This window comes from Rana temporaria, chromosome 8, assembly GCF_905171775.1.
Source record: "Rana temporaria chromosome 8, aRanTem1.1, whole genome shotgun sequence".
NCBI classification, from domain to species: domain Eukaryota; kingdom Metazoa; phylum Chordata; class Amphibia; order Anura; family Ranidae; genus Rana; species Rana temporaria.
The window spans coordinates 173,952,294-173,966,884 of NC_053496.1; the positions used below are offsets into that span (position 1 = coordinate 173,952,294).

The following is a 14,591-nucleotide window of genomic DNA, read 5'->3' on the forward strand; positions in this document are numbered from 1 at the left end:
TGAGTGATACAGTAGACGGATATAGCCGCTGTCTGTATCACTGTATCACGGGAGCGCACCCGCAAGCTAACCCCCTTGGGAGAGAGCTTCCCATGAAGGGGGTTAGCTGATGCGGGGAGGAGCCGAGACAGCCGCCTAGGGACCCCAGAAGATGAGGATCGGGGCCACTCTGTGCAAAACGAACTGCACAGTGGAGGTAAGTATAATATGTTTGTTATTTTTTTTTAAAAGGAACTTTTACAACCCCTATAAATAATTAGTGGTCAGTATAGACCTATGCTAGTGAATTTCTTGACTTCAAGTTGACCTGATTATTTTCGGTGGTGGGATATCATTTTACAGGACAGATGAATTGGCAAACCCCCGGGGATCTCATCATCTATTCTCTGGAAGACCTAATAGAAAGCGATTTCAAAAGATTTAAGAATAAATTGTCTGATTTCTGTTATGAAAATAAACCTCCCATTCCCAGAGGAAAACTGGAACATGCAGATTGTATCACCACAAAGGACATCCTGATAGACACCCATGGAGGGGAAGGAGCTCTGGATGTCATAATTAAAGTCTTGACCCTGATTGGTCTTCTGGGACCCGCAAATGACCTCCAGATAAGAAGAACAAAAATGGGTGAGTCCCTGTGTATAACGACCTCTTCATGAAAAATGTTTTATAAATGCTCTAAAATAATTACTATGAAGAGAACCCAGAAAACTTTTTTGAAAGTTTTGAAAGTAAATAAATGTCCGTTAACCTGAAAAACAAACTGAGGTACGTAAAAGTTCTGAGGCCTCGGCCGGACCGTTTTCAGCGGACATGTCCACCCGGAGATTTCTGTCTGATGGTTGTACACACCATCAGACAGAAATCCGCGCGGACAGACAGCGCGGTGACGTGGCCGCGCCGTCGCCGCGACGATGACGCGGTGACGTGCGCGACCCTGGAAGGTCAATGCTTTCACGCATGCGTCGAATCACTTCGACGCATGCGAGGGATGGCGGCCGATCGGACATGTCCGGTGAGTCTGTACAGACGACCGAACATGTCCGACGGACATGGTTCCAGCGGACATGTTTCTTAGCATGCTAAGAAACATTTGTCCGCTGGAAACCTGTCCGATCCGCCGGACATTTGTCCGGTCGGCCGTACAGACGACCGAACATGTCTGCTGAAACTGGTCCGCGGACCAGTTTCAGCACACATGTTCGGTCGTGTGTACGAGGCCTGAGAGTTTACCAGAACTGAGATCTCATCCTAAGCAAAGAATTGTTTTTATCTGCAGCCAATTATCTGTACGGTAATCTTATAAAAATTGTTTTTGCAGCTAAATTGAATACAATCACGAACAGCAACAGATTAGCAGGTCAGTAAAATGTTGACTTTTTTTCCAAGATATCCTACTGCATAACATCTTCATAGTAGAGACCCAGCATTTTGTAGCTTGAAGATCCAAAACGCTGGAGGAGAAAAAAATCTGTTATTCTCTATGGAGATGGTTCACACCTGAAGCCAAACGCCTCAAGATCAAAAAAGTTCTGGAGATTTTTTTGTAGCTCGAATAGGGCAGATTTGAGCATTTTGGTGCTTTTTATTCCCGTTTGTGTGTGATTTTCTGCTCAAATTTAAAATCGTAAAACATAAAATAGCAATAATATATGAATAAATAAATAACTATGATAAAGATGAGGTCCTAACTCAAAACAGGGAAACCTGTACTGCCTACTGGGTCAAATTGTAAGAGCAAGAATTGACATTGTCTGCTTGCTTCGTTCCCAATGCCAAAAGAGGAAGGGGTGTAGCCAGTGCGGATTCCTTTATTAACAATATGACATCACAAATATATGCATTCACATTGGTCAGCTCATAAAATTCACTTCCATTTTACACGCCCCCCTGTGACGTCTGTTCTTTGCACACGGCACACATTCTCCTTGTAAGTCCATTTTTGCGCATGCTGCACACATCCTTCTTTCCATGTGGCATAAAAGTCTCCTTGTGTCAAACAGGGATTCCCATTGAAGCCCACAGGGGCAACTTTCTTTTCAAACCCATATAAGCTCATACGGAGAGAGAGAAGGAGGAGGTTTTTTTTTTTGGAGTGAGGGGATGACATCTGCTTTTGATTTCAGTTCTTTGTCCTCCATTTCCAATGCTGAGTTGTAACTTTTAAAACATCATATCTGATATAAACTCTTAAGGAAAACAAACACTACTGTGAAAATATATATATTTTCACACATGCATATATAGATAATGAATATAAAAACAATATAAGAATATAAAAGAAATTAAAAGAATATAAGAAGAGAAAACATTTAGGTGGTTCTAATAAAAGAATTAGCTTAACACAAAATAGGAATTTTAGTATCTTCCATCACAACTAAATTCGCAAATAACAAAAAATCATCATAAATTAATAATATGTAACAATACATAGATGTAGCACCCTGATGTTTAGGCAGGGTTGCTATCAAATTTAGGGCCAGATTCACATACATTTGCGGCCGTGTAACGCAACCCGTTTACGATACACCGCCGCAAGTTTCCAGTTTTAGTGCCCGATCCACAAAGCACTTACCTGGAAACTTGCGGAGGTGTATCGTAAATACGTCCGGCGCAAGGTGGGCCAATTCAAATAGGCGTGTGCCATTTAAATTAGGCGCAATCCCGCGCCGGACCTACTGCGCATGCTCCGTTTCGCAATTCCCATCGTGCTTTGTGCGCAGTGACGTCATTTTTTCGAAACGGCGACGCGCATAGCGTAATTCCGTATTCCCGGACGGCTTACGCACACAACGTTCATTTTTAAATTTCGACGCGGGAACAACGGCCATACTTTAGACAGCAATACGTTTGCTGACTAAAGTTAGGGTACCAAAAACGACGACTAACTTTGCGACGGGAAACTAGACTAGCGGCGACGTAGCGAACGCGAAAAACCGTCGTGGATCGCCGTAACTCATAATTTGCATACCCGACGCTGGTGTGCGACGCAAACTCCCCCCAGCGGCGGCCGCGGTACTGCATCCTAAGATCCGACAGTGTAAAACCATTACACCTGTCGGATCTTAGGGATATCTATGCGTAACTGGTTCTATGAATCAGTCGCATAGATACTCTGAGAGATACGACGGAGTATCTGAGATACTCCGTCCTATCTCCTTTGTGAATCTGGGCCTTAGTATCCAGGTCATAGTTGCCTTTGCCAATTGTTAGGAGATCAATTGATTCCTCTCTAAATCTGGTCTTGTTGCACCCTTTCTCTTCTGTTACTGGGTGGCACTGTGCTAGTGACATTAGACAAGACAGGGGCTTTGCAAGCTCAGACATGAATGGATGGGGTGTCTCAGCCAATGTGCAGGGATTTCTTTTATTTATTTTGTGTTAGGGTGTAGTAGTATTAGTAGTAGAAGTCTTACCCTAACAAAAAAGAAAATCAATAACCCTATGTCAGGAAGCTAGTCCGTGACTGTGGGAGTCACCTGCTATCAAGCTACCGGCACCCGTGCTTTTTTGAGCCTTGTACCTCTGTCACTACATTTAGGGGTGCTCGGACCAGAGCCACAAGGGAAGCCCTCTCATCAATTCGGCCTCCAACCAAGGTTTGTGACACCTAACCCATAATCCTAACCCTAACCTAACCTTAACTCTATTCCCTTACCCTAATGAAAAAAATAATAATTGATAAATATTAATAATTAAGAAATAAAAACTAAAAAAGCTAAAATACCTAGCAACAGATGATAGTTTTCTCTATTTTCTAATAAAAAAACGCCAAAGCTCAGGTGTGAATGCACCCTAATGCCTTGTACACACAATCGGAATATCCGATTAAAATGTCTGACGGAATTTTTTCATCAGATATTCTGACCGTGTGTGTGCCCCATCTGACTTGTTTCCGTCGGAATTTAGAAAGAGAACATGTTCTCTTTTTTTCCGATGGAAAAAATTCCTATCAGAAATTTTGTTCGTCTGTGTGGAACTCCGACGGAGAAAAAAACATGCATGCTCAGAATCAAGTCGACGCATGCTCGGAAGCATTGAATTTTTATCGGCTTGTCGTAGTGTTGTACGTCACTGAGTTCTTGACGGTCGGAATTTGGTGTGACAGTGTGTATGCAAGACAGCTTGAACGTAATTCCGTCGGAAAAATCCATCAGAGTTTATCCCGATGGAAAATCCGATCGTGTGTACAAGGCATTAAATTTTATTTTTGGTCATGTATTATTTTGAGTGTGTGATATGAAGTTAGACGATTTTAATTCCAACTCTGGTTTTAGTTTTTTTTTATTCAATATTTCTTTGTTATTATTGTATATAACAGTCTATTCCATTTAAACTGTATACATTTTATTTGTATATCAACCAACTAATATGCTTAAAATGGCTTAACCAATTTTTCGTATTTTCTTAATGCAATTTCACGTCCATCTGAGTGATAAAAGATTTCTTCCTTTCATGTAGAGTGTAAGAAGGACTACATGAACTCAATGAAGGAGGATTTTCAGCGGATTAAAGAATATAACTCTCGTAGAGGGGAGACTGTTAGTTTACAAAATACATACATCGAGTTACAACTAATAAAGGGACCCCAGATCATGGAAGAAAAGATGCATGAAATATTAAATTCAGGCAAAGGACATCTACATAACTTGAAGGAAAAATCAGGTGAAGATTCCCCAATAACAATTCAGACGCTGTTTGATCCAGATAAAGATGGTTTCATCCCAAAGATTGTGGTGCTACAAGGACCTGCTGGGATTGGAAAAACTATGACCTCCAGGAAGATCATGCTGGACTGGGCCTCTGGGAATCTCTACAAAGATGAGTTTGACTTTGTGTTTCATCTGAGCTGTAAAGAACTCAGCACCATCATTGGACCCATAAGCCTTGTGGGACTTTTATCCAGAACCTGCAAACTGCAGTTAAGTTCAGATGACCTGGTGTCTATTCTGAAGGATCCTGATAATCACAGAAAACTTCTCTTCATACTTGATGGTTTTGATGAATTGAGTTGGACTCTGGAGAAGAAATCTGAGGCTTGTCGTGACATTTTTGAAGAAACTCATAAAGACTTACTTCTCCAGAGATTGCTCAGGAAACAGATTCTGAAACCGTCTTCTCTGATCATCACCACAAGGCCACTGGCCCTGGAGAAACTTCACTCATTTGTTGAGGAATCACGGGATGTTGAAGTCATGGGATTTACAGAGGAAGATCGTAAGGAATATTTACTCAACTTCTTCAAAAATGAAGATGATGCAGACAAGGCACTCAGTATTATAAAAGACAATGCCATTCTGTACACCATGTGTGCCGTCCCCATTGTATGCTGGATTGTGTGTACTGTTTTGAAACCCCAAATAAAACAAGACTTGGACTTATTGCAGTACAACACAGCCACCTCTATATATCTCCTGTACCTGAAGAGTCTAATAAAGCACCATTGCAGGAACCAGCCAACAAACGCTTGCCTAAAGAAATTGTGTGCTCTGGCTAAGGAGGGAATTTTGAACCAGAAAATCTTGTTTGAGATGGAAGATCTAAATAGACATGGACTTTCTCTGTCTGAGGTTGAGTCTGTATTTTTGAATGAAAACCTCTTTCATCAGGACATCGACACCCAAACCTTCTACAGCTTCATCCATCTGAGTGTACAGGAGTTCCTTGCTGCTCTCTATTATGTGCTGGGTGATGGTTCTGGAAATGAGGACGGGACCACTGGACCGAGAGAGGGAACTTCTATCCCCGAGATCTGTAAAGGAAATTCACTTTCAGCAATGTGTGTAAAACACCCACATTTAACATTAGCTGTGCGATTCCTATTCGGGCTGCTCAATGAAAAGGACGTTCGAAAATTTTCTAAAGACACAGGCATCAATATTTCCCTCCCAGCCAGACGTGAAATGGAAGGATGGCTTATGGGAGAATGGCTCTTGACAAACTTGTATACAGGAAACAGCTTGGCACCTCATTACACTGAAGCCATTTCATGTCTGTACGAGACTCAGGACCAGGACATCATAAGGAAAATCTTCTCTAGTTCTCCACATTTAGAAGTGGCAGGGGCACGGAAGGGTGGTTTCTGGACAGGAGAGAATTGTTCTAAACAGTTGTGCTATTGCTTGCAGACCTGTGAAAGTCTTCAGGCTCTCTCTTTCACATACCTTATACTGGATCCCAAATACCTGAAAATGTTATCTTCGCTAATACACAGATGTCAACAGCTCAGGTAGGAGATGATGAGGGCATCTAACTGACTGAATTCCAAATAAATGTCCATTATCATGTTTGTGAGCTGAACAAGTATTATGCAACTGCTGAGGAATAATGTCCTCCTGAGCAGATTCCCATTTCACAAAGCAGAGGCCAATCAAGTAAAGGAAAATTATGTATATGAAAGATATGATTAAATGTAAAAAATAATATGATTTTAGAAGAGTATGAAATTTGTTGTTATGCCGCGTACACACGATCATTTTTCGGGTTGTAAAAAACGAAGTTTTTCAGCCTCTAGAAAAAACAACGTTTTTTTCAGCTTCATCATTAAAACGGCCTTGCCTACACACGATCGTGAAAAAAAAATGCTCTAGCAAAGCGCGGTGACGTACAACACGTACGACGGCACTATAAAGGGGAAGTTCCAATCGGATGATGCCACCCTTTGGGCTGCTTTTGCTGATTTTGTGTTAATAAAAGACGATTCACGCTTTTCTGTCTGTTACAGCGTGATGAATGTGCGATCTCCATTACGAACGGTAGTTTTACCAGAACGAGCGCTCCAATCTCATAACTTGCTTCTGAGCATGCCCAGATTTTTCACATCGTTAAAGCCCACACACGACCATTTTTTACAACCCGATTTTTTTTTTGTCGTTTTTCAGAACCCGAAAAATGCTCTGAAGCCCAGACACGATTGTTTTAAATGACAGTGGTCATTTTTTACAACCCGAGAAATGATCGTGTACGCGGCATTAGTGTTTTTGAATGTTGATTATTAACAAAAAGCACAATGGGCAATATTTGTGAATATGTGTGAAATATTTTAAAGTTTCACAGCATAATTTTGCAGCTAAGTAATAATAATAATAATACAAATAATAAATGGTGGCTTCATTGCCGGCCCAAGACATTGTGCTGCCTGGGACCAAGAATGAAATGCTGCCCCCCCCCCCCCCCCAGAAAAAAAAATCACGCCAACCAAAAGGCCCCCACATTTATTATTTTATATCATGATTACTAAAGGGGACCCGTCATGGCTCTATACATGTATAAAGGAGTATAAAGAGGACCTGTCATGGCTCTATAAATGTATATAGGACTATAAAGAGTACTTGACATGGCTCTATACATGTATAAAGGAGTATAACGAGGGCCTGTCATGGCTCTATAGATGTATAAAGAGAACCTGTCATGGCTCTATACATGTATAAAGAAGTATAAAGAGGACCTGTCATGGCTCTATACATGTATATAGAGGACCTGTTGAGACTCTTTACAGGTAAAGGAATATAAAGAGGACCTGCCATGGCTCTATACATGTATAAAGGAGTATAACGAGGGCCTGTCATGGCTCTATAGATGTATAAAGAGGGCCTGGCATGGCTCTATAGATGTATAAAGAGGGCCTGTCATGGCTCTATACATGCATATAGGCGTATAAAAGGACCTGCCATGGCTCTATCTCTATCTCTATCTGTATCCAGGAGTATAAAGGGACCTGTGAATTGCCGGCGGCCACAATGTCTTTTGCGCAAACTAATCAATGTACGCTAATTGTGGGTTTTTTTTGGTACCAAAAATATGTAGAAGAATACATATTGGCCTAAACTGAAGAAAATAGTTTATTTTTCAAAATTGTGGGGATATTTATTATAGCAAAAAGTTAAAAAATATATATATTTATAGCACAAAAAATAACCACAGAGGTGATCAAATATCACCAAAAGAAAGCTCTATTTGTGGGAAAAAAAGGACATCAATTTTATTTGGGTAGCGGAGCTGGCGGAACAGGCTGGCGGGCATCAGTATGCTGCCCCCTAAAAGTGCTGCCTGGTACCCATGGTACCACCCGGTCCCATCATAGGGCCGGCCCTGGGTGGCTTCCTCGAAATTAGAAAATCACGTAAATCTGATGCTTGTTCAGGAAAGTGAAATATATTTATTAATCATAAGGACCACCATTCAGAGTTCTGCTTTTAACAAGGAGCTCAAGGCAGAAAATAAAACCAATCACTGATATGCATGAAGATAATCTGAACAAGCAAGGTGGGAAGGATGGGATCACACTTTGACAATTTACCTTGGGTGAAAGAGAACCTTGCTCTGACAGTGGGTAGTAGAACTTACTTGTAATACATTTTTTCTTACAGTTTTCAGAATGTAAAACTGCATAGTGGAGACAGTCCGAGAAAGGACAAACTGTTCACCTTTACTCAATATGATGAATTGCCGGATAAAGAAGAAGAATTATTCATTTCATCCGCTGAAGAAGTACCTGCCAATCTTTCCTGGCTGACTTACTCACAGAGTAATATAAGGGAATTAAAGTGAGACAATTTGCATTTTTCGCAGACATATATAAAATGTTAAGTAGTTAGTAAATTGGCCTTCCCCAGTGTTCCCTTGAAGCTTATTTTTTTTTCATTCCCACTGATAGTGCTTCTTTAGTTGCTGGCCCATTTTGCTTTTGTTTTTCTCTCTTTTCTTTGCTTCTTAGATTAATATTGGCTTTTTCATTAATTTAACCCATTGTTTTTAGAGACTATGAGGCTTTGTCATCCTCCTTTAGTTTTTTTTAGACAAGTTTACAAAGTTGTGTCAAAGTTGTGTCTGGTATTGTCATCTTCCTCTTCACTACAGGTTCAACCATTGTGGTCTGACTGCATCATCCTGCAATGATATTTGCTCATTTATGTGGGAAAACAGACTGCTCACCAGTCTAGATCTATCAGACAACAGGCTACGGGACCCTGGTTTAAAAATCTTGTGTGAGGGACTTAAAAATCCTGCCTGTACCCTGAAGGTGCTGAGGTGAGAACTATAAATTATATAATAATCTGGAGAATTCTAAATACTGTGGGTATAAAACAGAATCCCCCCCTTTAAAATCACATTTCGTTGCTTCGCAGACAGTTTTTGATTTATCTAGCTGTACTCTAGTGCAACTTATAATGTCCAAGTGGAAGATATGACACCAATATGTCAGAAAAAAAAATACAGAATCAGAGTTGGAAAAAGGATCACCCCCCCTCTAAAAAATGACTTGTAAAATCAGTCAAGTGAAGCTAATTTTGGCAAACAAAAACATTTGACTTTCAACCGTGATCATTTTAAATAGCTTAGCATAAAAAGAGCTTTCCTGGAGCATTTCAGTCCCTGGTAGTGAAAAGGATGTTAGTACAGCAATCTCCCTGCTGAGCTATTGGGTTCTCAAAGGTGGACCCCCTGCCAGAACACCTTTTTTTCCAGAACACCACAACATTAACACAGCACACAAATGCATAGAGAAAACAGCATGACGACGCAAAGGTTTATGGCCATGCCATAGACACACACTTTGCATGTTCCAGAGTAGAAAAGTGCATGGTAAAACGCAACACAGCATGCCACTACACATAAATATACGTGCTATTACCTTCACACTACGCATATATTGCAATGTTAATAATACAATAACACAATACATACTGTACATATATACAGACCTCAAAATTTCCACTCGCCAGCTCGCACTTGCCGAGTGGAAATTTGAGGATTCCAAGTGTGGAAAGGGCTGTGCTGTCCTGGGAATGTATAGCCAGTGCCCTCCCACCGCGCACAGACTTGCAGCGCAGGCAATTAAATATAATAGGAACAGTCAGCCGCCTGGGACCGCCCCTCTCCACCTCCCTCCTGCTGCACATCCCCACCCCCCGCACAGGCTTTCAGCGCAGGCAATTTAATTGTAGCAGTCAGCCGCCTGGGACCGCCCCTCTCCACCTCCCTTCTGTTGCACACCTAAGTAGTGAGGCAATGCATGTTTCAAGGCAGTCCTAAGTCGGTGGGCTCAAACCTTCTTGGTCCACCCTCAGTGCGCACCAATGCCTGACCCCCGTGGTTGCAGGAGAATGGTAACTATGACAGTGTGCTGTGATTGGAAGCAGTACAGATGCTTGAGGGGGTTGGAGGCATTGAATAGGGAATTGGACAAAATGTGTGCTGGGAGGAAAAGGGGGGGGGGGTTGGGTTGGGAGCATAGATGTGCTGGGTTGGGGATGTGTGGGAGGGGGGGGGGGGTAATTTGAGGCATATATATGAATCATACCTATGCCTCCAATTCCACCCCCCAATCTATGATACCTATGCCTCCAATTCCACTGTATTGCATTGTGGCTGCATTTATAGTCACTGATCAGGCTGCATTGATGGGCACTGGCGAGGCTACATTGATGGACACTGGTGAGGCTGCATTGATAGGCACTAATCAGGCTGCATTGGTTGACACTGGTGAGTCTGCATTGATGTGCACTGATCAGGCTGCATTGATGGGCACTAATCAGGCTGCATTGATGGGCACAGGTGAGGCTGCGTTTATGGGCACTGGCGACATTGATGGGCACTAATCAGGTTGCATTGATGGGCACTGGTGAGGCTGCATTGATGGGCACTGGTGAGACTGCATTGATGGGCACATAATACCTCAGCAGTGCCACAGACTGATCGCCTCCATGCCACGCCACATTGATGCAGTAATTCATGCAAAAGGAGCCCCAACCAAGTATTGCGTGCATACTATACTGTACATGGACATACTTTTCAGTAAGCCAACATTTCTGTATTAACTACTTACGGACCGCCCCACGATCGGTATACGTTGTTACTTGGAAGAGGGATATCATTGTTATGGCAGCAGCCAGCTACCATAACCCCGGTACCCTCTTAATTTTGCGGGTGGTCCACTTTCAGAGAAAAGTGATCCCTGCGGCAGATTCGCCACAAGATCACTTATCGGCGGTGGGAGAGTGCCCCTCTCCCACCGCACTCCGGTGCCCTCTGCCGCTTACTGGAGCCGTCAGTAGCGGCGGAGGCGATCAGGTCCTCTTCCGTGTGTGGTATGGAGATGAGTGAGGGGAAGATGGCCCCCACCCTTCTCCATACCATTGCAGGGTGGAGGCGACATCAAAACGTCACTTACGCCCATAGCTTTTAAAGAGCCTTTTTTTTAAATTACATTTTTTTTTTTTTTATTATTGCATCTTAGTGTAAATATGAGATGTGAGGTCCTTGTGACCCCAGATCTCATATTTAAGAGGACCTGTCATGCTTTTTTTTTATATTGCAAGGGATGTTTACATTCCTTGTAATAGGAATAAATGTGACACAATATTTTTTTCTTAAAGAACAGTGCAAAAACATAAAATAAAAAGGTAAAATAAATAAGATATAAAAATTTTTAAACGCACCCCATCCTGCCAAGCTCACGTGCAGAAGCGAGCGCACACGTAAGCAGCGCCTGCATATTAAAACGGTGTTCAAATCACACATGTGAGGTATCGCCGCGATCGTTAGAGCAAGAGAAATAATTCTAGCCCTAGACCTCCTCTGTAACTCAAAACATGCAACCTGTATTTGTAAAATGTCGCCTATAGAGATTTTTAAGGGTAAAAGTTTGTCGCCATTCCACGAGTGGGTGCAATTTTAAAGCGTGACTTGTTGGGTATTAATTTACTTGGCCTAACATTATCTTTCACAATATAAAAAAAATGGGCTAACTTTACTGTTGTCTTATTTTTTTATTAAAAAAAGTGTATTTTTTCCAAAGAAAAGTGCACTTGTAAGACCACTACAAAAATACGGTGTGCCATTTTATTGTTTATTGTTTATCTGTTTGTTCAAAAAAAAAATATAATGTTTGGGGGTTCTAAGTAATTTTCTAGCAAAAAAAATATTAATTTTTTAAAGAGGCTCGGTCCATAAGTGGTTAAAAATTCTTTTTTATTGGTCTAATGTAATATTTGAATTTTCTGAAATACAGAATTTAGTGTTTTCACTAGCTGTAAGTGATAATCATCAATAATGAAAAAAATAAATAAAAAATGCTTGAAAAACAAGAAAAACAGCACATAGGATAAAATTAGAATCAGAATTTTGAAAATACAACATCAACAGTGGTAACAAGTATATAAAAGTTGTTATACATATAACATTCAGGGCAGGTCATTATCATAGCATGAAAAGAGTAAAATCAATGCAGGGCATTTGTAATTGCCCCCTTATGGACCCATTAACTTATGATTTTAACAAAACGCGCAACTACACAGAGTTTTGTACACTGCCCAGCTATGTTTCATAATACCAAGATCCTTTCGATGGAAAACGAATGTACGTAGAAAAGCGGAGTATGTTCATATTTTACCTTCAAACTGTGTGGTTGGTGTATTAGTCCAGTAGGGGCAGGAGAGCCTGTGGGGATGACCTCTCCAGTCCAGCCAAGAAGAAAAGAGTAAAGAAGAATACAAATTTGGCTTTTCTACGTACATTCGTTTTCCATATAAAGAGTCTTGGTATTATGAAACACAGCTGGGCATTGTAGAAAACTCTGTGTAGCTGCGCATGTTTTGTTAAAATTATGAATTAATGGGTACATAAGGGGGCAATTACAAATGCCCTGCATTGATTTTACTCTTTCATGCTATGATAATAACCTGCCCTTAATGTTATATGTATAACAACTTTTAATGTTATATACTATTACTACTGTTGACATTGTATTTTCAAAATTCTGATTCTAATGTTACCTTATGTGCTGTTTTTCTGTGTGATTTTTAAGACCCTGACGAAGCGAGGCTAACCGCAAAACGTGTAGGCCATACTTATGATACATCTGACCAGGATCTACACAGCCTGGACCAAAATAACAGTAAAACTGTATTTTGTATCAAACTGTGACATATTGTTTTAAAGAATCCCTTCCAAGGATGGTAACTAAAATCTTTTCTATGTTGTGTAGAAAGTGAGACCCAAATCAGAAAGTACCACAGGCTGCTTGTGGCCAATTGGTATCAATAATCATAGGTCAAGGGAAGGGAAAAGGTTTTTGGTTGGGACTTTCACGGCACTGATAGGAGACCAGATTAGTATAAAAAACAATATTTATTTACATAAAACAAATTACAATGTAAAAACATTTAGGGACAGACCCCACAGATCAAATTAGATAACAGAGCCATCTGTGTCTAATAGGTGGAGCCAATGACCTCACCCGGTTTCTCGGTTGTACCGCTTCATCAGGAGGGTCTAAGCTGGTCAGGGCGATCAAACACTGGGTCTGGTAATTTCCCCTTTGGCGCATGAAGGGGGATAATTTAGAACAGGCTCACAGGAGCTCAATTAAACTCATGTATACTGGGGCACATGAAGGCGGGTAAAGTCAGTTAAATGGAATGGAAGCAGGTATCCGAATACTTAGCCAATATAAGGCAATTCGTCTGGCATTTAGCTGAATGTAACACCGCGTGTCCCCAGGGAGAGCGTCCGTGCTGACTCATGCCAGACGAATTGCCTTATATTGGCTAAGTATTCGGATACCTGCTTCCATTCCATTTAACTGACTTTACCCGCCTTCATGTGCCCCAGTATACATAAGTTTAATTGAGCTCCTGTGAGCCCGTTCTAAATTATCCCCCTTCATGCGCCAAAGGGGAAATTACCAGACCCAGTGTTTGATCGCCCTGACCAGCTTAGACCCTCCTGAAGAAGCGGTACAACCGCGAAACCGGTCGAGGTCATTGGCTCCACCTATTAGACACAGATAGCTCTGTTATCTAATTTGATCTGTAGGGTCTGTCCCTAAATGTTTTTACATTGTAATTTGTTTTATGTAAATAAATATTGTTTTTTATACTAATCTGGTCTCCTATCAGTGCCGAGAAAGTCCCAACCAAAAACCTTTTCCCTTCCCTTGACCTATAATTATTGATACCAATTGGCCACAAGCAGCCTGTGGTACTTTCTCATTTGGGTCTCACTTTCTACATACCAAACGGAATGCTGGCACATCTAATTTATTTTTACAATTAGTCTAACGGAGGCAATACTCTCCCTTTTTTGATCTTTTCTATGTTGTTTTAAAATTGTGATAGAACTTATTTACTTTTTTCGAAACCCCACCGAGGCAGATTTAAAGTCCCACCCCCACTTTGTACTTTTTTGAATTTTGAAATATATCACTCTGTGTGTTACGCATCTATATAAAATATATGAGTTTGACTTTTTGAATAGAATTATTGAAATATATAAACTTTTTGATGATATTAACATTTTATGAGATGCACCTGTGTGTGTGTGTGTATATATATATATATATATATATATATATATATATATATATATATACATACAGTGGAACCTTGGATTACGAGCATAATCCAGGAGAATGCTCGTAATCCAAAGCACTCGCATATCAAAGCGAGTTTCCCCATAGAAGTTGGGAAACAAAAAAAATAATTTGTCCCGCATTGAGGTGGGGGGCACTGTAGAGCCTCGGAAATACTTAGAACAGCTTCGCTGAACTCGGAAACCCTCGGAAAGGCTTGAACGGAGTATTTTCAAAT

General features: G+C 41.0%; 1 protein-coding gene across 2 annotated transcripts in view; it reads left to right on the forward strand.

The window, feature by feature from the left end:
* The window catches only part of LOC120909441 (NACHT, LRR and PYD domains-containing protein 3-like), a 38,619-nt gene that overhangs the window by 4,044 nt on the left and 19,984 nt on the right, over nt 1–14,591 (forward strand). For both annotated transcript variants that reach the window (XM_040321211.1, XM_040321212.1), the window contains exons 3-7: nt 343–627; nt 1,322–1,360; nt 4,462–6,229; nt 8,370–8,546; nt 8,860–9,030. In XM_040321211.1, the coding sequence (XP_040177145.1) occupies nt 343–627; nt 1,322–1,360; nt 4,462–6,229; nt 8,370–8,546; nt 8,860–9,030 (2,440 nt within the window). The remainder of the gene's footprint in view (nt 1–342; nt 628–1,321; nt 1,361–4,461; nt 6,230–8,369; nt 8,547–8,859; nt 9,031–14,591) is intronic.